This window comes from Armigeres subalbatus, chromosome 2, assembly GCF_024139115.2.
Source record: "Armigeres subalbatus isolate Guangzhou_Male chromosome 2, GZ_Asu_2, whole genome shotgun sequence".
Classification (NCBI taxonomy): domain Eukaryota; kingdom Metazoa; phylum Arthropoda; class Insecta; order Diptera; family Culicidae; genus Armigeres; species Armigeres subalbatus.
Window position 1 is genome coordinate 125,384,914 of NC_085140.1, and position 25,691 is coordinate 125,410,604.

General features: G+C 39.9%; 2 protein-coding genes across 7 annotated transcripts in view; one reads left to right on the plus strand and one right to left on the minus strand.

Annotated features, from left to right (window-relative positions):
- LOC134210804 (2-acylglycerol O-acyltransferase 2-like) overlaps window positions 1-386 on the plus strand; it is a 75,295-nt gene extending 74,909 nt beyond the window's left edge. For all 6 annotated transcript variants that reach the window (XM_062687086.1, XM_062687088.1, XM_062687085.1 and 3 more), the window contains one exon: window positions 13-386. In XM_062687086.1, the coding sequence (XP_062543070.1) occupies window positions 13-170 (158 nt within the window). In that variant the 3' untranslated portion in view covers window positions 171-386. The remainder of the gene's footprint in view (window positions 1-12) is intronic.
- LOC134210802 (kynurenine 3-monooxygenase) lies at window positions 227-25,660 on the minus strand. Its single transcript, XM_062687081.1, has 7 exons — window positions 25,385-25,660; window positions 11,479-11,548; window positions 10,929-11,168; window positions 10,589-10,676; window positions 9,869-10,523; window positions 592-753; window positions 227-526 (listed from the first exon to the last, which is right to left on the minus strand). The coding sequence occupies exons 1-7, from the start codon at window positions 25,463-25,465 to the stop codon at window positions 392-394; spliced, it is 1,431 nt and encodes a 476-aa protein (XP_062543065.1). The 5' UTR covers window positions 25,466-25,660; the 3' UTR covers window positions 227-391.
- Between the last annotated feature and the right edge of the window lie 31 nt (window positions 25,661-25,691).

Below are 25,691 nucleotides of genomic sequence, written 5' to 3' on the forward strand. Positions count from 1 at the left end.
TTTACTTCACAGTCGGAGAACCGGTTGAGGTGCAGAAGATTGATGACCCATCCAAGGAAGACGTTGAACAGTTACACGCACGATTCTGCACCGCACTGGAGGAACTTTTCGAGAAGCACAAAAGCAAATATATTGTAAACTATGATAATGTAAAGCTTGTTATAGAATAGTTGTGGATGTTGCATGGTTGTAGGGTAGTCAAATAAGAACTCAAAGTCCAAAGAGATCAAAGCTCGCTCCACTTGCATGTTTATTTATAGCCATCACTGGTATCATTGTAGAATAATGTAGTGAAGTAATACAAATTATGTTTTGTAAAGTTTGCATTTCACGTAGAAAATGATACATTGATTGTATCAATATACTGTGTAAAATTCCTACGAAAATTGTTTCATTTCAACTTTAGATGTTGGAGAACAGAAGTAGAATAATGTTGTAGAAGATCCATGTTTCCATATTTGTAGCCAAGGTAGCTACCAGCAGCAATTATAGCGAAGGAGGACCCGTACAATACACGAGATAAAATCTGAGGAATATATAGAAGAAATGGCTGAAGTTATGTGATTCTATCTTACATTCCGAAATACTGACCTTGTCTTGCCATTTGCGGTTCGCTATGCATTTGCTGTAACGCATGTGAGAGAACGATACTGAATTATATAGCGGGACCCATGTGTTTGGTAGTAACCAGTACAAAAATTCATCCAACTTCTTCCTGAATAAATATGACCGTTTCGTTACCAGGTCTCTCATCTAGAAAAAAAAATATTAGCGTGAGTCGTGATGTGCAATAAGGAAAAATCGCCAAATGTTGAACGGCTAAATTTATTGTTGAACACCCGCATACGTTCGGCAATAGGCGATTTACCCAAAATTTTGGTGTTTTTTTACTGATTCAACTGAATCTAAAGCCATGTCCATTTAGAATCCAGAATCATTTATTGTATTGCAGCGGCACGGAAAGTGACCGCTGCAAGAATTCTTTTACAGCGGTTTGTCTACCTAGGCGCCCACTTGCTGTGGTATAAATTTCACGATGTTTCGTGCAGCGAGTCAAAAATTATTCCAGATGGAAGCCGAAAGGAGAGAAAAAAAATCTGCACACCCACGTTGATAATCCTGCTCATCGACGATGGAACAAACGTCAAAATGGATTTCGGACAGCTTCCTAGCCAAAAATTCTACATGGTGACGGCACGAGGAGTAGTTCCTGCGAAGTTTAAGTTTGCTTTTTGGACAAACTTGCAAAAAAAACAAATGATTTTATGTAACTGTGGAGCAAAGACCTAAGTGTTTGTGACGAATAAGACGATGGACTCGAAGCTGTACAAGGAGGAATGTCTCAAAAACCGCGGTTTACCTTCCATAAAGCCCATAAAGGTCCCGTGAAGTTTTGGCCAGATTTGGCGAGTTGCCACTACAGCCGAGAAGTCATCCAGTGGTACCGCGATAATAACGAAGATCGCATCGATAAAAACATTAATCCACGCAACTGCCCACAGCTCCGGCCCATCGAGACATTTCGGGCAGTAATGAAGTGGAAGCTTAAGAAAAGTGGAAAAACAGCTCGGGACGCGACTCAGATGACCAAAATGTGGAGCAAATGTGCCAAGGAAATTGACTCCGGAGGTGTGCAACTTTTGATGAGAGGAATAAAAAAGAAGGTGCGAATTTTCACTTATTTGTACGTCAATGTTACTGAGATACAGATGATTTTATTATTCCAGATTATAAATGGACATAGCTTTTCTTTATATTCATGTGGTTTGTTTGCAAGTCTCTTGTTTTGATCTCTGGAACCGGCAATATAAAAGATATTTTAGTTACTAGATAAAGATTGTCGCTTCGGTTCTCTTTGTTCTGCTGTCCGAAACATGTGTGGTACATACCTGTCAAATCGTATGGATTTTTCTTCTTTGACATTTAGCTCCCCTATCCTCGCTAGCAAAAGATGTTCCGGACAGCGACGACAGCGACAATCTTTATCTAGTAACTAAAATATCTTTTGGAAATATAGAGACACCACTTTTTCATTGACGGTCCTAAGATCCGTCCTATGCGGTGGTTTAGGCGCACTCTCAAAATCGATCAGGTGTGCTTGCCAGTAATTGAGTGAAAATTGTACTCGCTCCATCAAATGTTTAATTTATTGAAGGCCAACTTTTCTTTAGAAAACAGTTCGCGTTTGAGTAATAAAGCGGTCTACATTTCCATAGTAATAAAATGGGTGCTTTAATGTCCATTCCATTATGCAACTAAAATGAGTGACATAATAGTAGTTTGTGCAACTAGTTGCAAAAAGATTATATTTTCAGCACGGGTTGTTGGGTTGCATAATGGTCATTAAAGCACCCATTTCGTTGGTATGGAAAAGTATGCCGTTTTATCACTCAAAGACGAACTGCAAACCAGGTATTATAAAAAATCCATTATAACACTCATTTGGGTATTATAATGTAAAACATCAAAACAGTCGTTACATGACTACTTGGGTAACTGTTCAAATAATAAATTAAATATATAATTTTATCTAGTAATAAATGAAATAGTTTGATGGACATGACATACAAATTTTCTAAAGGCAAAATATGTCTACGCTTCATGGTTTTTCGAACTACAGAATGTGGCACGATAACATAGAATCTGATTGTTCTTTGCAGCAACATGATTTATTGCCATGAATGTTCATGTGAAGTAAATCAAACTGTACACTTTTGGTACAGATTAATCATAATAAAGCCCATTTATCGTCATTGCGAAGATCGCAGTAAGCTGCCTTAGCCAATCAAACAATAAATTCAAATAAAAAAAGCTGTGCAGTGGAGTGGAAATATATTTAAGAATCGTTCCTGTAGATGGATTCAAGTAGTTCAAAAAACAATTCACGAAAGAGTTGAAGCCCTTCAATACCTTCAATACACCTAGGACGACCTCACGCTGTGGTTTTACTCCCGGGGATTGGAAATCAAGAAATCCACCTGAATAGTAAAATGGCATGCATCAAAATAAAAGCAACAATTTCATTACGGACCACTGGGCCAAAACTTCAGAGAGTAAATGGGCAAATTCTTGACCCTGTGATGACTCATCCGTTCCTACTGCATACCCGCTGCTGACCATTGGACATTTTAAATCATTAGTCGTAGCTGCCGTGCCCTGATGAATTTCGGAGCCAAATTATTGTGGACTCAAGAATGAACGAAAAAAGCATGGTGAGCATGTTCCAATCATATTATGTTGTATTTCGTTGTTGATGCTCCATACATAAAAACTAAATACGCACAGGGCATCGTTTGCTGTTATTGCCGCGAATATTGTGGGAGTCCCAGATATCCGGTTAAAGCTTTAGTGGGCGTCCTTGTAAAGTATTGCTGTACCTGTTATGAAGAACTAGTGCATCCCAATCCCTACACTCTATGAAGAAATCTTTTTTCAGGGGTGAAAAGGGAACCATTAGAGTAGAGTGGGGTAAGAGTACGCACTTAGTTTTCCATCGATAATGTAGCCCTTATTAAGCAAGCTTCTGCATATCATATCAATGTCGACGATGCGTATATTTACTCTTCCTTTATGTTACCTAGTGGAAAAAATATTGAAATCATTGAAATTCGTTTTAGTAGAACCTTTATTGCTTGCAAGACATGTGAAAAACGCACTCTTACCCCACCAGTGGGGTAATAGTGCGCATCGGGTGGGGTAAGAGTACGCATTTTTGCAACCATGTGTTTCTAGTATATATTAACACAAATAAGAGTAAATAGCATTTAATTGATGTTTATTGAAAGTATACTATAGAATGTTTAAAGATTACGTAACTCTGAAAGGGTGGTCCTAGAATCATGAACTTCCACAGGAAAAGCTTTTTTTATTATATACAAAAAAAACTACAGAAATAAAAATATACGAGATTTCGCGAGGCGTGAAAAAAAGGAATTTTTTTAAAAGAAAGTTCACTAATTACGTACCGGAAAATTTGACCATTTCATCACCCCTACCCACTATCTTACACTTTTTGTATGAATCCTCTAAAAATTGTATGATTCGTCATACATCTCGCAACCTCTTCCAGCTCAGCGTTGCGTAATGTATGGATGTTTCTTTTGAATGATCCTCCGGAAATTTATGGGGTTTTGTGTCAAGCCCTGCGAGCCAGCCTTTAAAAAAAAACATACGCAACGAACAATCAACAAGAGAGTACGGAACCATCGGCAAAGACCACTGCGACGAAAAGGGACTAGCGATTGGAAACTCGGTTCGTGGAACTGCAAATCTCTCAACTTCATCGGGAGCACACGCATACTCGCCGATGTGCTCAAGGACCATGGATTCTGCATCGTAACGCTGCAGGAGGTTTGTTGGAAGGGATCAATGGTGCGAACGTTTAGAGGTAAGCATACCATCTACCAGAGCTGCGGCAACACACACGAGCTGGGAACAGCTTTCATAGTGATAGGCGATATGCAAAGGCGCGTGATCGGTGGTGGCCGATGAATGAATGAATGTGCAGGTTGAGAATCAAAGGCCGGTTCTTCAACTTCAGCATAATCAACGTCCATAGCCCACACTCCGAAAGCACTGATGATGATAGGGATGCATTCTACGCGCAGCTGGAACGTGAGTATGACAGCTGCCCAAGCCACGACGTCAAAATCATCATAGGAGATTTGAACGCTCAGGTTGGTCAAGAGGAGGAATTTAGACCGACTATTGGGAAGTTCAGCGCTCACCGGGTGACGAACGAAAACGGCCTACGACTAATTGATTTCGCCGCCTCCAAGAATATGGCCATTCGCAGCACCTACTTCCAACACAGCCTCCCGTATCGGTACACCTGGAGATCACCACTGCAGACAGAATCACAAATCGACCACGTTCTGATTGATGGACGGCACTTCTCCCACATTATCGACGTCAGGACATATCGTGGCGCTAACATCGACTCTGACCGACTAGACTATCTGATGATGGCTAAACTGCGCCCAAAACCATTAGTCATCAACAACGGGGCCCCTCTTGTGGACTGGAATACCCTCAAAGCAGCCATTAACGACGTAGCGGAGAACAACGTCGGGTATATGGGACGAAGTCGATGGAACGATTGGTTCGACGAAGAGTGTAGACAGATTTTGTACATAGGAGAAGGACGGTCGCGCTGCAGCAAGGTACTCAGCAGAACGTGGAACGTTATAGACGGAAGCGGAGACAGCAGACCCGCCTTTTTCAGGAGAAGAAACGCCGCCTGGAAGAAGCGGAGTGCGAGGAGATGGAACAGCTGTGCCGTTCTCAAGAAACACGCAAGTTCCATCAGAAGCTCAACGCATCCCGCAAAGGCTTCGTGCCGCGAGCCGAAATGTGCAGAGATAAGGATGGGAGCATCTTGACGGACGAACTTGTGGTGATCGAAAGGTGGAAGCAGCACTACGAAGAACATCTGAATGGCGCTGAGAGTACAGGCAGTGAAATTCAAGGCAGCGGAGGAGATGACTACGTCAGTTCAGCGGACTATAGAAGCCAACCAGCCCCCACCTTGAGGGAAGTTAAGGATGCCATCCAACAGCTAAAGAGCTCATCAAAGCGGGCCCAGAAAAGCTAGCCACTTGCCCGTACAAACTGATAGTCAGAATCTGGGAAACTGAACAGCTACCGGAGGAGTGGAAGGAAAGGGTTATATGCCCCATCTACAAGAAAGGCGACAAGCTGGAGTGTGAGAACTTTCGAGCAATCACCAATCTTAATGCCGCGTACAAAGTGATATCCCAGATCATCTTCCGTCGTCTGTCACCATTAGTGAATGAGTTCGTGGGATGTTATCAAGCCGGCTTCGTTGACGGCCGCTCGACAACGGACCAGATCTTTACTGTACGGCAAATCCTTCAAAAATGCCGTGAAGGCACCATCTGTTCGTTGACTTCAAGGCGGCATACGACAGTATAGACCGCGTATAGCTATGGGAAGTTATGGACGAGACCAGCTACCCTGGGAAGCTTACCAGACTGATCAAAGCAACGGTGGATGGTGTGCAAAACTGTGTGAAGATTTCGGGCGAACACTCTAGTTCGTTCGAATCGCGCCGGGGACTAAGACAGGGTGATGGACTTTCGTGTCTGTTGTTCAACATTGCGCTAGAAGGTGTCATGCGGAGAGCCGGGTGTAACAGCCGGGGTACGATTTTCAACAGATCCAGTCAATTTATTTGTTTCGCGGATGACATGGGCATTGTCGGCCGAACATTTGCAAAGGTGGCAGAACTGTACACCCGCCTGAAACTTTAACCAACAAAAGTTGGACTGGTGGTGAATGCTTGTGGGCGGAACCGAGCGCGACAGGGCCCGCCTGGGAAGCAGTGTTACGATAGACGGGGATATCTTCGAGGTGGTCGAGGAATTCGTCTACCTTGGATCCTTGCTAACGGCTTATAACAATGTTAGTCGTGAATTACGAAGGCGCATCATCTGTGGAAGTCAGCAGGCTTAGTCACCAACGTCAACAAAACCAAATCGTTGGATGTAAACATGGTGACCCCTTTCAGTTTCACAGTAGCCGGGCAACCAGTGAAGAATGTTGAAAGCTTCCAATATCTTGGTAGCCAAATGGCGAAATATCTGGGAAACAGGCAGATAAGTGAACGCACCAAAATACGAATTTTCAACTCTAACGTGAAATCTGTGCTGTTATACGCTAGCGAAACATGGTGTGTATCGGTGGAGAACACTCAACGGCTGCAAGTATTCATCAACAGATACCTGCGGTATATAATTCGGGCCTGGTGGCATCATAACTGGATCTCAAACAACGATCTCCGTCGTCGTTGTCACCAGAGGCCGATAGCAACAGAAATTCGAGGTCGGAAGTGGAGCGTGGTCGGCCACACTATACGTATGGGCGGAAACAAAATCTGTAAACAAGCATTAGACTGGAATCTAGCGGGATATCGCAGCAGAGGCAGACCCAGAGGCTTATAGCGGCGAAGCCTCAATCAAGAAATAAAAGAAGTCTACCGAAATCTATGTCGGAAAAATCTAATCCATAGGAAATTATTCCAAGCTTTTCGGATTTTTGACGGGAAATACTCTGAAGTTCCCACGGAGATTTCTTTGAAATTGTCACAGGAAATTCTTTAGAGTATTTTTTTCCAAAAGCAGATTTTATAGAATTTCCACATAAAAATTGGTATTTGTAATGGATTTTTTTTCTTCACGAGAAACTGTTTCAATTTTTTATAGGAAATGGTTCAGATATTCTTCAAAATTTCATCTGATAATGTCACTTGCTGAACAAGTAATACGGGCAAAAATGTCGATTAGGAGGGTTTGTGGCCTTTCGGTACTTCTCGTTGACGAAAATCATTCGGTGGAAACCCTTTTTTTTAAAATACCAGTGGACCGAATATCATGTTAAGGCAAGAGTTATCTAGCCAACTTCCATTAGGGCGACCGTTTATAAGGTCGAAACGACCATTTTGTCCAAAACGTCATTTTGTGCTAAATGACCTATTACACCAGACTACTTTTTCGGTCAAATGACCTGTTCTGCCAAACGACATTATTGGCTATCTCTCCCAAATAATTTTCGAACAGACGAGTTTCGGTCTAATGATTTGTTCGGCAAGGACATGTCTGACCAGCTTTTGGCTTTATGGCCTTCGACCAAACGGCCCTCTCCCTTAAAAATGTTGACTTCAAAGTGAAATTCTTTGGGTTTTAATGGGAAATCCTTGAGAATTTCCTCAGAAAATTTAATAAAATATTAAAAGGAATTCTTCAGCCTTTCCACAAGAAATTGTTCAAAATTTGCACGGATTTTTTTTTTTTAATGTTCATGGGAAATTGTTCGAAATTTTCTGGGAACTAAATTATCTATAAATTCCACGGTAAATTCTTCCAAATTTTTAACGGAAATTTACTATACTTTCGGCATTTCGAAAGCAATTCTTTAGATTTCAACGAATTTTTTTTCGGAATTTCCATTGAAAGTTCTTAGTTTTTACGGAAAGCTTTTTGGAAATTTCAACGGAAAAATTGTATGAAATTTTCAAAACAAATCCTCCGGAATTTCAATTTTGTTTTGGGAATATAAACCGGGAAATTATAGGGACATTTCACTGGTTCTTCGGAGTTTCCACGGTAAATTCTGCGGATTTCTGCAAATTTTAATCGGCGTGGAAAACTGTAGATCAGTGACGTGATACTTTTCAAACGGCGACCCATCGCAAACATGTCAACGGCGAGATGATGTCATAAACTGTTGGCAGTGGCGCACACCACTAACCACCGTGTGCTTCTCCGGAAGATCTGGAAGATCCCACAAAAAGGCAAATCATCTAAAAAGCATTAGGATTTTATAAATGCATTTGTTTTCATACTCTGAGTATGAATTTTATGTTGTGGCCTAAACATGTTTACTATGGCCCTCCGGTAGATCCGAAACATCCGGAAAATGTCAAATTAATATAAAATATCATTGCAAAGCATCATTTGCGATGACATTATTAGAATGGAAATTATTTCATTTATTCAAACTAAGGCCAGTGTAGTCTCTGTAGCGATCTTTTGGAAAATCCGGATCATCCATTTCATCATGAGGACAAGCACAATTTTTCTTACTATGAGTATGGAGCTGGTGTTGTAATTCATATTTGGCCCACCTGTGGTGGTTAGCCATTTTTTTCATATAAATATTCCGGAGGAGCATTTGGTGGCATGAGTCCCAATACCAACGTCGTACACAGAATGAACTTACAAATGTTCACTTGTCATAAGACGAGTTTATACAATCCCATTGAATTACACACTTAATTATATCTTGACAGATACGTATTTCGACCTCAACAGTAAGGTCGTCTTCAGTGTCTTGTACTTGACTCGACTCGAAGTCGAGTCAAGTACAAGACGCTGAAGACGGCCTTACTGTTGAGGTCGAAATACGTATCTGTCAAGATACAATTAAGTGGTGGAATTAAATGGGATTGTATAAACTCGTCTTATGACAAGTGAAGACATTCCACTAAAAAGCTCACAATAATTTTCTTACAAATGTTTCTAAAAAATTCGATGCTTTGAAATCCTCGCTCAACGGCGCTCTGACATGCAGAGTAAGCTCAACGACCTTGCCAAGCGCTCTTCTACGGCAGGTTTAGCCATCAACGTCAACAAAACCAAATCGATGGATGTAAACACAGTGACCCCTTACAGTTTCACAGTAGCCGGGCAACCAGTGCAGAATGTTGATATCTTGGTAGCCAAATGGCGTCAGACGGCGGTACCAAGATCGTCATAGGCGCACGGATCAAGAAAGCAAGGGCTGCCTTTGCGAGTTTAAGAAATATCGGAAAAAACAGGCAGATAAGCGAACGCATCAAGATGCGAATTTTCAACTCAAACGTGAACTAACTGTTATACGCTAGCCAAACATGGTGTGTATCAGTGGAGAACACTCAACGGCTGCAAAAGTGCATTAACAGATGCCTGCGGTATATAATTCGGGCCTGGTGGCCTCACAACTGGATCTCAAACAACGAGCTCCATCGTCGTTGTCACCAGAGGCCGATAGCAACAGAATTTCGGGATCGGAAGTGGGGCTGGGTCGGCCACACTCTACGTAGGGGCGGAAACGAAATCTATAAACAAGCAGTAGACTGGAATCCAGCGGGACATCGCAGCAGAGGCAGACCCAGAGGCTCATGGCGGCGAAGCCTCAATAAAGAAATTAAAGAAGTCGACCGAAATCTAACCTGGCAACAGGTTAAATCGATAGCTGGGCAACGCTCAGGATGGAGATCTTTCAAGTCGCCCCTTTGCACCATCGGAGGTGTACAGATTTTGGATCCCTTAGAAAAGCGAGAAAGGCACTAACATCAATGTTCACTAACCTCAACATAGTTGTACATAGCCAGATCGCAGATCGAGTGTGCGTCCTCCCATCGTGTCTCACTGAACGCACCCAATATCCGATCGATATCGTTGCCATACTTGTTGAACAGATCCGTCAGCACAGTGCAGTCCTCAAATCCCGCATTCATCCCCTGTCCATAAAATGGCACCATGGCGTGCGCGGCATCCCCAATAATGACCGCCTTTCCGCTCACATTATACGGCTTGCACTTGATCATCACCAACGACTGCGGTTTGGTCTTGAAGAAGTCCTTGATCAGCCGCTCCCGTCCAATTAGATCGATCGCGTCCGGGAAGTACGTGTGGAAGAACTGAATCAAATCCCCGTCGCACTTAATACTGCTAAAGTTGACAAACGGCATGAACAGCGTCACCGTCCAGGTGCGGTCCTGATTTGGCAGAGCAATCATCATAAACTTTCCCCGCGGCCAAATGTGCAGATAGTTGTGAGGCATCGCGAACTCTCCGTCCTTGGTCGGTGGAATGCATAATTCTAAGTAGCCATGCTCTATGTAAGTTTGGCTGTAGTCGTACCCTGGGCGCTTGACGATCTCCTTACGCACGGCACTGTATGCTCCATCGCAGCCCACAATGAGGTCGGCCTTGGCTTGAGTTGCCTCCTTCGTTGTCGGACTGAAATTCGTTGAGAAAGTGATAAGAATTACACACTACGTTTAAAACAACAACAAAAATCTCACTCAATGAAGTTCATCTCCCCTTCATCCAGATTGGCCGATTGTAGTTTTTTGTTGAAATAAAGGTTGATGTTCGGGTACTTCTCGGCGGCTACAAATAAATAACATTATCAGCCAAACGTTTACATAATCATACCGTAAAAGAACAATCTCGTGTTTCTCGGTACGCTACGCAACGATAGTGAAAGAAGCCCACCAAGTGCTGCTGTCTAGTTGTAAAGCCCATTCAGAACAAAACTCGAAAGCACTCATCATATAAAGCAGTAGCATAATGCGTTCACCAGAACTTGCTCTACCTTGTATAGGTAACCGATACCGATCAAATTACCGAAAACGTACTCACCATCGAGAAGCACCTCGTTCAGGTGCTTGCGGCCCACCGAGTAGATGCATTGATTCGTGTTCGCGTCGTAGGGCACAATCTTACGGTTTCCCTTCAGATCGTGTAACATGCGGCCCTTCATCGGAATGCCGTGCTGCAGGAGGGCGTCCTCCAGACCTACCTCGGCCAGTGCTTTGCGGCCGCGAGCAGACAGCGCCAGGTTGATGCTACGGCCAATGACCAGCTCGGCCGTCCGAATGTCTGCAATGTGCGCAACAAATCGGGATTAGTCGCGGCAATGAACATTCGAAAGACACCGACTAATAAATTGTCACTATCGCTTACAGTTTTGGCAACACATGATTTCATGTTTCAATTTTCAAAAAAATCTCTAATTGGTTAATATTAATTAATACAACTAGAGCATATAATAGTTCGCGCTTTTTTGGCTTGCGGCGTTACAAATATAAATACAAAAGTAGCATTTATTTAGAAATAAAATAAGGCAACAACCATGTGTTGTCAAAACCGGGAAAGCAATGTATTACGAAAAAAAAACAAATCTCGATACCTTCTCTGTATTCATACAAATCAACAGTGTGTCCCTTTTTACCCAGGTGAAGCGCGAACAGAGAACCAACCTAGAAAATATATGGAAATTAGTAAAAAATAAATCAGAAGGGTTGTGTACAAAACACGACCGCAAGGTAGACGTTGGACAACGTAAGGATACTATTGTAGCACAATACGCATTGTAGTTTATTATGGTTATGATTTTAGTGTTACCACCTAAAGTATTAATGTTTTGGCTATTCTGATACCTTAGATAAACTTTATGAATTACATTTGAATCCCGACCATTGCTATAGAAACAAAATCAAAGATGAAGGGCCAAGTGGTAACCCACTTGAAATGTTGAAAATAATGTAACAAACAAAAATCAAAAAATAAACGAATTTAACTAGAGGGAATGACGGCTTTGGCAGGTTTTGTTCTATTATTGTCAGGGGTTTTTCATGACTGATTATGCTCAAATTTAGCCTAAACATTCTTTGCATATCAAAGAATATTGTGACCAAATTTCATAAAATTTGGTCAACAAAAATCCCCCTGACAATAATAGAACAAAACCTGCCAAAGCCGTCTTTCCCCCTAGTTTAAATGAAGTGGTGCCACGCGCTCGCAGGGAGCAGTTTTTTTATAATCAATAGTCCCGGCTCTTTGTTGATCGATATGAGTGCAAATATTATGTAACCGTAACACTCACCAAAGGGGCGTGGCCAAAGGGTTAACTTTATTGATTACAAGAAAGCAGCTTTTCCACACGCGCAAGTCATTTCGTTCGAGATGTCGTGAAGAGCAGACCGCGGTCCCACCATCGGCATCGGCGGAGCTGCTGTCGGAAAACGATGGTGTGGGTCGTGTGGAGCACATTTCTGCAACGGTGGCGTCTGGAGTACCATCCGATTGGCTATCATCAATGAAAGCAGCTCTTAAGCGATAATTTGAGGGGAGACGAATTTTGATTAAACGATGATTCGCTTGGTGGTGGCAGATAATTTTAATAGGTAGTCTACTACTTATATTTATTGAACGGCTACTCAGTCTTACAATTTCACAACGACGTTTCGACACGGGACGTCGGGTTCGGGTAGATAATAAACTCGTTGTGAAATTGTAAGACTGAGTAGCCGTTCAATAAATCTAACTCAATCGCGCAGTCGATCCATAATCAGTAAAGTAGTCTACTACTTGTTTCAGGTTTTATTTCCATCCATGCGAATACATTTTTATAGTTTCCACTTCTGAAGCGCACTCGTGATTCTCCTGCCGACGGCAACTTTCTGCTTTCACCAAGCGACTATGATTTAAACTTTAAAACCGATTCAATACGGATTTTTTTTTCGTCATATTTCAACATAAATTTTGGACATACTGCTTCAAAAACGGATGCAAACCATAAAAAAGTTGAAATATGGGGGGGAATATTTTTTTGAGATCTTTTAGGGCTTCCAAACCTTCCTTGAGTTAAGATCTTGATGATCTACATAAACAACAAAGCGTTTTACGGGGCCTCAATCCTAATATGAAGTTGGCAATGATATTTGAGACATAATTGAACTGTTTTTATCAAATCGCAGTGTTACCAGAACATCAACGGTATTCCAAACTATTCTTGAGTTCAGATCTTGGAGGTCTACAAGATCAACAGAGTAATTCATAGGTTCCCGAGCTTGTGTGTTAGTTGGAGAAGCCTCATGGAACATCATTACACCAGTATATACAAAATACATCATTCCCAGAATGTGGCACCTAAAACAATTCTTGAGTTCAGATCTTAGAGGTCTTCAAGACCAACAGAGTGCTTGATAGGTTCCTGAGCTTGTGTGTTAGTTGTAGAAACCCCATGTGACATCATTACATCAGTATTTTTAAAAAATCAACATTCCCAGAATAGCTATGTACTCCAAACCATTCTTGAATTCAGATATTGAAGGTCTACAACACCAATAGAGTAATTCATATGGTCATAAGCTTGTGTGTTAGTTGGAGCAACCCCATGGGACATCATTTCACCAGTATATACAAATCACAACATTCCCAGAGTTCCTGCGGTACTCCAAATTGTTCTTGAGGTCAAATATTGGAGATCTTCAAGACCAACAGAGTTATTCATAGGTTTCCGAGCTTGTGTGTTAGTTGGCGAAGCCCCATGGGACAACATTACATCAGTATATAAGAAATTCAACATTCTCAGAATAGCTACGGTACTCCAAACCATTCTTGAGTTCAGATATTGGGGGTCCATAGCACCAACAGAGTGATTCATAGGGTCCTGAGCTTGTGCGATTGTTGGAGCAACCCCATGGGACATCATTACACCAGTATACACAAATCACAACATTTTCAGAGTTCCTGCGGTACTCCAAATCATTCTTGAGTTCAGATATTGGAGGTCTACAAGACCATCAGAGTGATTCATGGGTTTCCAAGCTTGTGTGTTAGTTGGTGAAGCCCCATGGGACATAATTACACCAGTATATACAAAACACAATTTTCCCAGAATATTTACGGTATTCCAAACCATTCCTGAGTTCAGATCTGATTCAACGGCTACTAAGCTTATGTATCAGTTGCAAAAAACCCCATGAGACATCATTACACCAGCTTATGAGAATTATTAGATTCACACAATATCTACGGTACTCTAAAGCATTCTTGAGCTCAAGTATTAGAGGTCTACAATATCAGAGTAATCCATAGGCTGCCGAGCTTGTATGTTAGTTGAAGCCCGATGTGACATCATTATACCAAATTACAAACATATCATAACATTTCCAGAATATATACGATACTATACATGAGCTATTCCAACTTATAAAAATAGGAGACATCAAAGATCTCATGTTGATCGATTTGAATATTAAGATCTGTACTCAATGATAGTTTGGAGAATCGTAGTTGCCGAGCGAAGTATGTAGTATGTCTGTAATTGTGCTACAAGGTACCGTGCAGCTATTCCAACTCATAAAAATAGTTGAGACATCGTAGATCCTCGTGTTGATCGATTTGAATATTAAGAACTGTACTCAAGAACAGTTTGGAGCGTCGTTGACGAATTCAATGGTGTGTCTGTAACGGTGTTACGAAGTACCGTGGAGCTATTTCAACTCATAAAACTAGTAGGGACATCGAAGATCTTCATGTGGATCGATTTGAATATTGAGATCTGTACTCAAGGATAGTTTGGAGAGTCGTAGATGTCGAGCGAAGTATGTAGAATGTCTGTAATTGTGTTACGAGTTACCGTGGAGCTATTCCAACTCATTAAAATAGTGGGGACATCAAAGATCATTTTGTTAATCGATTTGAATATTAGGATCTGAGCTCAAAGACTGTTTGGAGTGTCGTAGAAATTCAACGAATTCTGTAGTTTGTCTATAATGGTGTAACGAAGTCCCGTGGAGCAATTCCAACTCGTAAAAATAGTTGAGACATCGAAGATCTTGTTGATCGTTTTGAATATTAAGATCTGTACTCAAGGACAGTTTGGAGTGTCATAGATGTCGAACGAATTCTGTAGTTTGCCTATAATGGTGCAATGAAGTCCCGTGGAGCTATTCCAACTCATAAAAATAGTTGAGACATCGTAGACCCTCGTGTTGATCGATTTGAATATTAGGATCTGTACTCAAGGACAGTTTGGAGTGTCGTAGATATTGATCGAATTCTGTGGTGTGTCTGTAATGGTGTTGGAGGTGCCTTGGAGCTATTCCAACTCATAAAACTAATGAGGACATAACAGATCTTCATGTTGATCGATTTGAATATTAAGATCTGTACTCAAGGATATTTTGGAGTGTTGTAGATGTTGAGTGAAGTCTGTAATGTGTCTGTAATGGTGTTACGAGGTACTGTGGAGCTATTCCAACTCATAAAAATAGTGAGGACATCGTAGATCTTCTTGTTGATCGATATGAATATTAAGATCTGAGTTCAAGGACGGTTTAGAGTATCGTAGGTATTGAAAAGGATCTGTTATACAGGCGCAGGCGCAGGATTTTATTATTAATTATTTAATATTTTAATTTCAATTATTTAACAGTAATATGGTAAAATATGGTGTTGATTCCTAAGAACATCAAAATTACAACTCAAGGATAGTTTGGATGCTCTAGATCATCGTAGTGCCCGTAACCTGACCTGTGCAATATTTTTCCTGAATGGAGCAGTTAATTTTGAACATTTTTGCTGATTTTTGACAGCTGATTTTCGTCTTGGGTAATATATGACCCATCCGTATTGAATCGGTTAAACAAAATTCATCTCAGCTAATTTAGAAATTGTCTGTCTTATGACGATCACGACCTTTTGCAATACTGATTTTGATACTTAAAAGAACCGTTTGATTTTCAATAATTCGCCTTCCCAGTCACAAACAGTAACAAAACCAAATCAGAATCTTGAGAAACTTCCACGTGGATGCCACTGATGCCATCCATGCAAATAAATATTTGTAGCATCTCCCTCCGACGCGCGTTCATGATTTTGCTACGGATGGTAACTTTCTGGCGTCGCAAAGCGGTTAATTTGCACTTTGAACAATATTCTTCACACAAAAATCTTCCCTTGCATAAAAAGGTAGTCCTGAAAAGAGCCAATTTATTGGTCCTGCAAACAAAAAAAGGTTCACAACCATGCAAGAAGTTTTCAGTGGAGTGCCGCTGACACCGAAGATATCCACTCGATAGTTTGCTGAAGCGTTACAGATGCAAAAACCACAACCATCGATGCTAGGACCACTAGCAAATCCATTTTTCTGTCCGCTCTCCGTGACCACTCAGCATGGAACATCGTTAAGAAATGACGCGCGAGCGCGAATCATGGGCCTTTTTATTATGCATCTCGAGAAAATATAGAATACTGCGGCGTCCTGCTGGCTGCTTCTCAGGTAATCGCATCAGTCACTAAACACGACAGAGTCAATACAAATCTTACCCACCGTATGCACTTGTCATGATAAACACTCTCCATGTACTCAGTGACGCCGGTTGCCTCTCACTAATACAATCGAGTACTGCTGTCATTTGGCGAAAAGCACGTGGTTTTGTTTTGAGAGGGAAAATTTTCCCTATCTTTTAACCCGGCGGCTATCTTGACGTCTACCTTCTCAGTCGAGCCTGCGAGAATAAAACCGCCGCGAAAGTCTAGAAAAAGATAAGCGCGACAATATACCCGGAGAAAATGAAACGATTGGTCACAAGGCCCGTGATGCTCTCACATCATTCTGATGTCCGTGTTAGGAATGCATGAATGGGATTGGTTGGTTCTGATATTTTTACTGGGAAGGACAAGAATTTAAATTTTCAATACTTTATTGTAAATAATCAAAAGCTTCTGAAACTATGAAATTGCTGTAGAGTTTCCGAGTCGATTGATATATAAATCTTAAAAATCCATCGAAAGATAAAGGCTCTATTAACGTTCAAAACCTTACATGATTTCGTGACGGTCCCCAATTTTAGATTCTGATTTGACAACCAGTACCATCGTCAAAACAATTAGCAAACTGACCTTTCACATCATTTTTTTTATTCGCTCGGCAGATTCTTTATTTTTTTAAGTCATCTTTCCTATATAACCCATATTGTTTACGCCTTTAGCTATTTTCAAAGTTAAATAGATTATCACATGTTCATAACCCGATCAGGAATGCATAACAAAATTATAATTCAATTCTATCAATTGTTGTTATTTAAAACAACGTGTGTTATAATTAGATAATTCGATAAAAATGTGTCCTCTGCTAGTTTTATTTCATATCAAAATTATAACAACATGAGTTATGAATATTTTCACAAAATAATTGCCTACATGTTTTGTACAAAATGAAAAAAAACGAAAGTAATCACCTTCAGTATAACTTGAACCCGCTCGATATTAATACATTATGGATGGAAATCCGGCGTGGTAGCGTACCAGATTTCTATCCGTGATGTAGGCAATTACCTTGAAGTAGATTTTTGTACAGAAAAATTATATCAACGTTTGTTATAATGTTGATATGAAGGTATCAACCTCTGTTTTAATTATGTTACGGCTAGAGGTATTTTTGATATATTTTTTGTTATTTTAACAACTAACCAGCAAAATTTATAACACATTTTGTTACAATATTTTTCTGAAATAAATAACTCCCCTTGTTATAATTTTGTTATGCATTCTTGATCGGGAAGCGCTTCCAAATTTGTTTACAGCGAGGATCATAAGCAATTGCAAAATAGTAACATTTGGCTAACACGACGATATTCTAATGCCCAAGAAAGTCAAGAAAGTTTCCAAACCTAAAATTTCTTGGATTTGCTGATGAATAATGTGTGTAGCAGTTAGATAATTTTAATGGTCACGCTCACTCTACTGTGCATGACTACATATGTACATGTGGACGAGTACAGGTTTGGGAAATAAATTGTGAGTGCTTCGGCTATGCGTCCGATTTGGGAAGCTCGGGCTCATTCAGCAGTCGCTAAGTTGCGAAGACCGACAAAGGTCCTTCGTAGCTTAGTTGGTTAAAAGTCTATGTTGCCTATGTCGAGTGGCCAATACCCGAACAATTGGCAATTAACTTTGATTAAACCGAAAGTCTTCATGCCAAATTATTCTTTATGCAATAATGTAGGGAACCGATGGATGTTCCCTATATAATATTCCCTTTCTATTATGTGTTCACTGCCGTAATCTGATAAAGTGACATATACGCCATTTTCTAATAATGGTGTTAACGAGTAGTATTAATTAATGCTCTTTAGAAAATGAAAAACATGTTGTAATTTGGCGTTTATGTCACTTTGCCTGCCAGATTATGGCAGTTCGGCACTGCATCCAGCTCTCCACGCTCAACATAAAAATTTAATGGCGGAGGGGAATCTGATGGATCTTTTTTTTTTCTGCGTTGACATTTTTGAATTTAATTTTACCTTATTTTGGATATGAAGAATTCCAGAACAACTGCGTTTGAAGAATATTGAAGATTTAAATGTGAAAATGATTGGACAAGTGGTAAGAATCGTAATGAAGGGATTATTCGTTTATCTTCGTTGGTGGTGTCTTACGCTGGCCGCTGATTTCCCATACTAGTCGTCGAGAAAGCAAGTTGCAGTTCGTTAGGTAGAATTTTATTTATCAATTTTATTGTTAACATTACATTGTATAACGTCATTATTGTTGGAAATTTCTGTTATCATGGAAATGTTTTGGAAATAAAAAAAAATATTGGTAAGTTTTGAGAGTTTTTGTACTTTTGTCATTGATGGCCTCAATGAACTTTCACATTCAATATGATGGAATCTCAATGGTTAATTCCTTGAAATATTATAATTTCAACTTATAATTTTGTTTTTTTGGTTAACCGAAGCCAATGTTTTTTTTACACCAACAGTACATACTATTCGACAAAAAAATTCAATTTGCAGTAGTTTGAAAATGTTTTCAGAAAACATTTGATTTATGAATGGAGCGTGCATGCTTCACCTTCTTGAACCCGTTGAATCACTTTCTAGAACCATTTTCATCTAGTTATTGTCCAATATTGTGGCTACGCTCCTGATTTACTGCAGTTGTTCAATTTTCACAATTCATTCTCGCCATCTCGTATCGTCGTCCTTCTGACCATAGATATTAAGCAAAACTATTTTTCCAAAGACCACAAGTCTCAAAAGTCTAGGTTCAATATTCGTAGATGGCTACTGGTATAATGAAAAAATTGTAGGTAAGTAATCAGTCAATTTCGTACAAGAAGTTCAAATGTCTAAAGTGAACACATGAACTCCATACCATACCACACCATACAACACCATTGAACTGTGTGCGTACTTCAATATGTTGATGACCGTTCCTGTTTGCTAAGCTAATTGAAGCTTCTTCCAACTACTCAAAGTTGCGTTGCCATTAAAGAAACCTAAAAGTTATATAGACCATGTGAAAGTATTTACGCTCGTGTCATTACTTGCACCAGAGATGCATCTGAACACGAGAACGCGTGTTCGTGTTCAAAACGTTTTGAACACTGCACACTGAAAAACCAGCCCTTCCGGAAAAAGGATCGTAGTAGTCAGAGGCATCGGACGGCAATCTTTTTTTGTGCGTGCTGCTGTCATTTTTTTCTGAAATTTTGACTGCTTTTTATTTATAAAGTTTTCAAAATAAATGAGAGTGAAAACAATGTTTCTAAACTGTTGCTGGACTCGGACCCCCGACGGCAGAAGGATACTCCGTGTGGAGAGGACTGCGAGTTTTCGAAAGAATGGCGTTAATTTTCGGGAATCAAGTTCACAAACACTGTTGGCTTCGCTACTCTTGTGCATAAGGAATTGCACTTGCAAGTCCATCTAAATGGGGTAAGTCTTTACTATTTTTATTATATTCATAAAATTCAAAAAGAAACCATTTCCCATATGCCTATAATGTTACACCAGACACACTTAAGAAAACAAATCCTGCCATACACATTTAAACATATATCTGGGTTACCACAATAGCCCTTTCATTATTATTAAACTATATCTAAAAAAAAGACTCGTTAATTTATCAATTAATTATAATAATTTATCAATATCTTTTGGCATAGTGAAAAAGTTAATTGTCTTAATCGGGTTTGCTTCTGCTACGACAATAGAAGCTTGTTTACAGCCGTTTGATCATTTACTCATCCACTTAGAATTCATTTGTTGATCAAAATCATTATCATATCAGGGGGGAAGGGGAATTTAATTTCTTTTTGTTTTTTTTTTCGTTTCAGAGAGCGAGCAAAGGCGCTTAAACCTAGGCTATTAGCCAGGGCAAGGATAATGGAGTGACATAAATTTCTTAGTCACTCCCAACGTATTTCCACAAAATTTCTATCATTTGCTTATAATGATACTCCTAAACCACATACCCTACCCACCATTCAATTCCTTGACATCTATGAGGGCGTCGGTGATTCGCTGGCCTCTCGTTAAGTAGATGTCATATCGTCATTTCCTTCCCTTTCCTAGTAACGGAGAAGATGGGCGTGGCCGGCAATGATGGCTTTCATGTTTTATCATTTTGGATTCCCCAATTGATTTCCATTGAATCCCAAATGGAAATCCATAAGCAATTGGGGTAAGAAAGGTAAAGAATATACATGACAACTATCAGTATGCAATCTACGAAATACTCCGTTACAACGCAACGCAACGCAAAACGTTTTGAACACTGCACACTGTTCAAGAACACTAACCTAACTTAGCAACTTGTATCCTAGGAAAACAAATTCAAGCGACGGCATGCTACACATTTTTCGGCTAGTAATGGAACACGTGGGCAGGCATCCAACCAATAGAAATCAAGCATGCTCGTATGTTTTCACATAGTTCTAAATCTAAGGAATCTTAGATACTATGATCGTTTTGCTTGTGTACCGACCCAGTGCACAGTGAACTGTGTTCAGATTTCAAAACTAAGAACACCAAGCCACGCTCTTGGCTCATGTTCTGTTCAGGATGCATCTTTGACTTGCACTAAGTATTACGTCCATCCAAAGTTATTTCTAATAGTAGGGTAACGCAATTAAGTTTGGTATTTTGGACGTTTGAATGTATTTTGCACTTTCGGCTACATTTTCTTCAATTTGTTACAAAAATGATTATAAAAGGGACTAAACAGACACATTTTATTTATTTGAAAGTAGCTAAGTAGAAAAAACACGCAAAATGTGTCCAAAGGTCCAAAATTTGTTCAGACGTCTGAGATGTATATTTTACCCTAGTCATAGGGTAAATCACTACTTGGGCCTATGGACCCGGTTCCCGGCTCACTGCACAGAAAACTAATGATTTAAACTGTTTGGAAGTCGTAGGTTTATGGTTGATCATTTTTAAAAAGTCTCCCATTTATTTTTCACAATACTCAATATTTTTCTATCACTTGTTTTACTCCTAATTGATTCAATTGTAGAAAATAAAAATGTAGAATTCAAAATTTCACTCTCCGATGCCACACCACTGAGCCGGAGTGATTCTTTCCACTTTTTCAAAACGGTATTATCGAATAAACACCTACCTAAAAATCGTCACAGTGCTCGATACAACCATTGCATGAAGCTGTTAATCACCACACCATAATTCTAAACACCCGCACTTCAATTATTCTTATTTGTTCGTTTCACTAGAACTTATTTAAACATACTAGAATACATTTTAAAATGTATTCACAAACCGAACAAAAATTCACCTCGGCCCAAGAACTTCTAGCTGCACCGTGCTGCCAAAAGGCCAGGATTATAAAAATGATCCTTCATCGTTAATAGGAAAATTGTCTAATATGTTGACGTTATCATGTTATTTATAGTTCTCTCGATTTTAAAAGGTGAAAAAAATATTGTTTTAAAGTATTTGGAAGAAATTTGGATGAGTTTATTTATCTTCTCAACCAAATAAAAATGATTATGAATAATACCATCTGGCATCTTGTTGTCGTGGAACGTGCATATTTTTGTTTACATCGCATTTTCTACCGTCCCGAGAGAGAATGAGAGTAAAATGTTGAGAGATTGAGAGAAATTTTGCTTAGGCCGGGAACTGGTTTTTTGTATGCCGGATTGGGAATCGCTATGACTGAAATGAGTGCTGCACCTCGTTAATTTAAATCAAATAAAAGCTTCTTTGAACGATATTTAGCACGAATAGCTATTTTTTAAGCAGAAGTGAACCCCATTGCAGTATTATACAGCCTACAAATTTCAGAAAAAGTTGCTTCCTGTCATAAATATCAATTAAATAATGCAGTCGTACGCATGTTAGGCCGGGAATGGGGTAAGAAACCCTACATGCCATTATCTCAACGTATTTCAATGGAACTTTAGGCTGTTCTTTAAACCTGGACTAAGCACTATACCCGGCTTTCCTTGCGCAGAAAACACTCGAGCATCATTAGAATTTGGAACTACTCAATGATTGTTTATTTACCAGAATTGTAATTCTTCCAACTAATGTTTAGTTAGGAATTATTAATATTGTCGACTTCCCCAAAATATCAAGTCATATGATATAGTTCAAGTTTTAGACCTTAGACCTTAGTGATGAACTCTTTAAAAAATCATTCAAAAAAAGCAGAAGTATCGCGCGGCCATTAAAATATGTTGTTGTACGTTGTGCAAGCGGGTACATTAATAGGCAACGAAAAGATTAATGCGCGTCCAATCGTTTTTCGTTTAGAACGCGATCATCGAAATATTTTTCTCTGCTTTGTGCGGTCGTTGAGTCAATTAATTAGTGCGCGATTGGTGATGAACTTTATATTAAATATTAAAAAAAAAACACATACACAAAGAACAAAAGTGTGTTTTCGATTGTATTTTTGTTTTATCTCGATCAACCTACACGTTACACACGACATACTGTTTACCAAAATGAACCCTGCCACACTCCCTACCCCATATATCCAACATCCTCGTGATTTCTCGTGGAAGTTCAGATGACTCGTCGGCTTCTATGAAAGCGAGTATCACGTCAACAGTTGCCTACCTATTCCTTAATTGACCTGCATTCGGACACGGCCGGCGCTGGTATTGCTTATTTTTGGGTCAACGGTTCTTACACATATTTAAGATGATGTTAGTCCCAAACTTAATCTGTTGGTTCTTTGTGTATTACAGCTGACCTGGCAATAACGGAGTAGCAACCGTGGGCGGTCAATCATGCTCATCGACCGTTACGTTGCTTTGATCAGTCTGGTAAGCTTTCCAGGGAATCTGTTCTCGTCCAAAATTTTCCATAGCTTTACGCGGTCTATACTGTCGTATGCCGCCTTGAAATCAAAGAACAGATAGTGCGTTAGGACCTTGTATTCACGGCATTTTTTAAGTATTTGCCGTACAGTAAAGATCTGGTCCGTTTTCGAGCGGCCGTCAACGAAGCTTCCCACGAACTCATTCACTATTGGCGACATCAGGTAGCCTTAGTCGCGGCGGCCGTCGGTACCGAACATTGTTGACGACGGATAGTTTTGGGCGCAGTTCAACCATCACCAGATAGTGGTCAGAGTCGATGTTAGCGCCACGATATGTCCTGACGTCGATAATGTCGGAGAAGTGCCGTCCATTAATCAAAGCGAGGTCGATGTGTGATTCTGTCTCCAGGTGTACCGATACGGAAGGCTGAAACCAATTCGCTAATTTACTGATAAACAGGCATTCTTATGCACTTTTTTGTAACACAGCATTGTAGCCATTTAATCTATTTTTCCAAAAATAACTTGTCCATATATTATGCATCATTTTGTGTTTTGTTTTAATCACTAGTATCGGTTTCACACTTATTCAGTACTGCAAAAGGTCTTGATCGTCATAAGACATAGAACAAAGTTATACCTTTGAATCAACTTCGAAAACCAACCAGAAAATTGGTAATCCGGCAAGCATACCATTTTGGAAAAAAAAAACTTAGATTAGAAGGTCTCGTTTCCACGCTCTACTATGAGCATTAGCAAAAACAAGAGGAAGAGGATTTCTGAATTCTCCACTTTCTTCAAAGGAATATTTGCAATATTGTACCACTGATGTTAATTAGGTTAAATTTAGTTTAAGATAAAAACATTGTAATTTCTACATGGTTAAATAATTTGAAATGAATCAATAATAACGTATTTATGGTTCCCCCCATTTTATTGACATGTTCCATTTCCATATGTTCATTGTTTACATTTATAAATTGGTTCTTCTTCTTCTGATTGGCGATACCTCCCCCACTGGGACTTTGCCGTCACGCAGCTTAGTGTTAATTAAGCGCTTCCTCAGTACCGAACCATCATTTTTGCATTCGTATATCATTGGGCTAGCACGATGATACATTTTTGCCCAGGAAAGTCGAGAAAATTTCCACACGAAAGTCTCCTAGACCGAACTGGGAATCGAACCCAGCCACCTCCACCATGGTCTTGCTTTCCTTAAATTCTTGTTTCCTAGTCCATAACAATTATATGGAACTGCTGTCCTAATATATGAAGCAAATTCATCTGACAAAAATTTGCAGGAAATCGTCGATTCTAGCGTTTAATTTGGTGTTTTGTTCAGGGGGTCCATTACTAGCACTCACTCCCTATGTTCCGTATATGATTTATTAGTCCAAGCCGTCACATGTGCTAATGTTGTCTTCTGCTACGGCAAAACAATTATAGGGGAAGTGCGCCGGTTTTGGTCAACTTAGTGCCTATTTTGGCCAACCCTGAAAAATACATATTTTTCCCAAATAATCGATCAGTTAAAAGCAGCGTTGAATCGTGAGGGATATATCTCTTGTTGGAACTAATAAAACCCTCCCGAATTGCTTTATTTTTGGAGTTATTCGCAAAATTGGCCAAATTAGGAACATGGCTAAAACCGGTACAGTTCCCCTAGTAATATTGAAGTTTTTATAAAAAAATGTACCAACTCTGATTTAGAACCTTCCAATACAATCTGAAACTCTTAACCAAAAATACCAACTTTTAAGCATCGACCTGGTTAAAGATGAAGACATTGCATTGAACACAACCGGGAGAGGAAAACGAAACAACTAACTACCAAATTACAAGATCGGCAATTACTACTGTTTCACTTCCTGCTTTATTATCACTATCAATAGAAACGTTTTTTGTTCTCTACTTGAGGGCTTATTCGATGATTTGTTATCAACTACAAGAGAAACGAATTTCATGGCTTTTTATACAAACTTTTATACAAATTTTTTAATCCTGTATTTTCACTCACAAAAGTAATGATTGATGCAACTACAATTTGAACAGTTCCCCGCTTTTCTCGTCACCAATTTTTATCATCACCAACAGCAACCGAACATGTGCCACAATTAGTCACTTCAGTAATCCATATGCCATCAAAGAATATGAATGGTCCCACTTATCGCCTATCACTAAGCAACCACTCTTTCCCGGTAAAACAATTGAAAACGGCATCTTACCAGTCCACCCCCAACGACGGCCACGTTCAGATTCCGGGTCGTTAATCCATTCGTGTTCGTTTGTTTGTACTGGGTTGTCATCTCTAATCCTTTCTCCCGGGTAAACTGTCTTCAAGATGTTGATCACAAGAGCACCCACTCGAACGAGAACACTCGGTGTTACAAGCCCGACGACGATTCGCGGTAGAAGCTAGAAGTGTTTTCCCGTTGCCGCCCGAAGCTCGACTGCCGTTCCAGAAGCAGGACTCAATCGTAATATAGATCACTGTGTGGACGAACGACAAAATGCAACCCATGTGAGCTAGAC

Coding starts and splice junctions, on each gene's coding strand:
- LOC134210802 (XM_062687081.1), bottom strand. CDS start 25,465: ATGACAACCCAGTACAAACAAACGAACACGAATGGATTAACGACCCGG. Junction 11,169..11,478: donor TTTGTATGAATACAGAGAAG/GTATCGAGATTT, acceptor CGCACATTGCAG/ACATTCGGACGGCCGAGCTG. Junction 10,677..10,928: donor GAACGAGGTGCTTCTCGATG/GTGAGTACGTTT, acceptor ATTTATTTGTAG/CCGCCGAGAAGTACCCGAAC.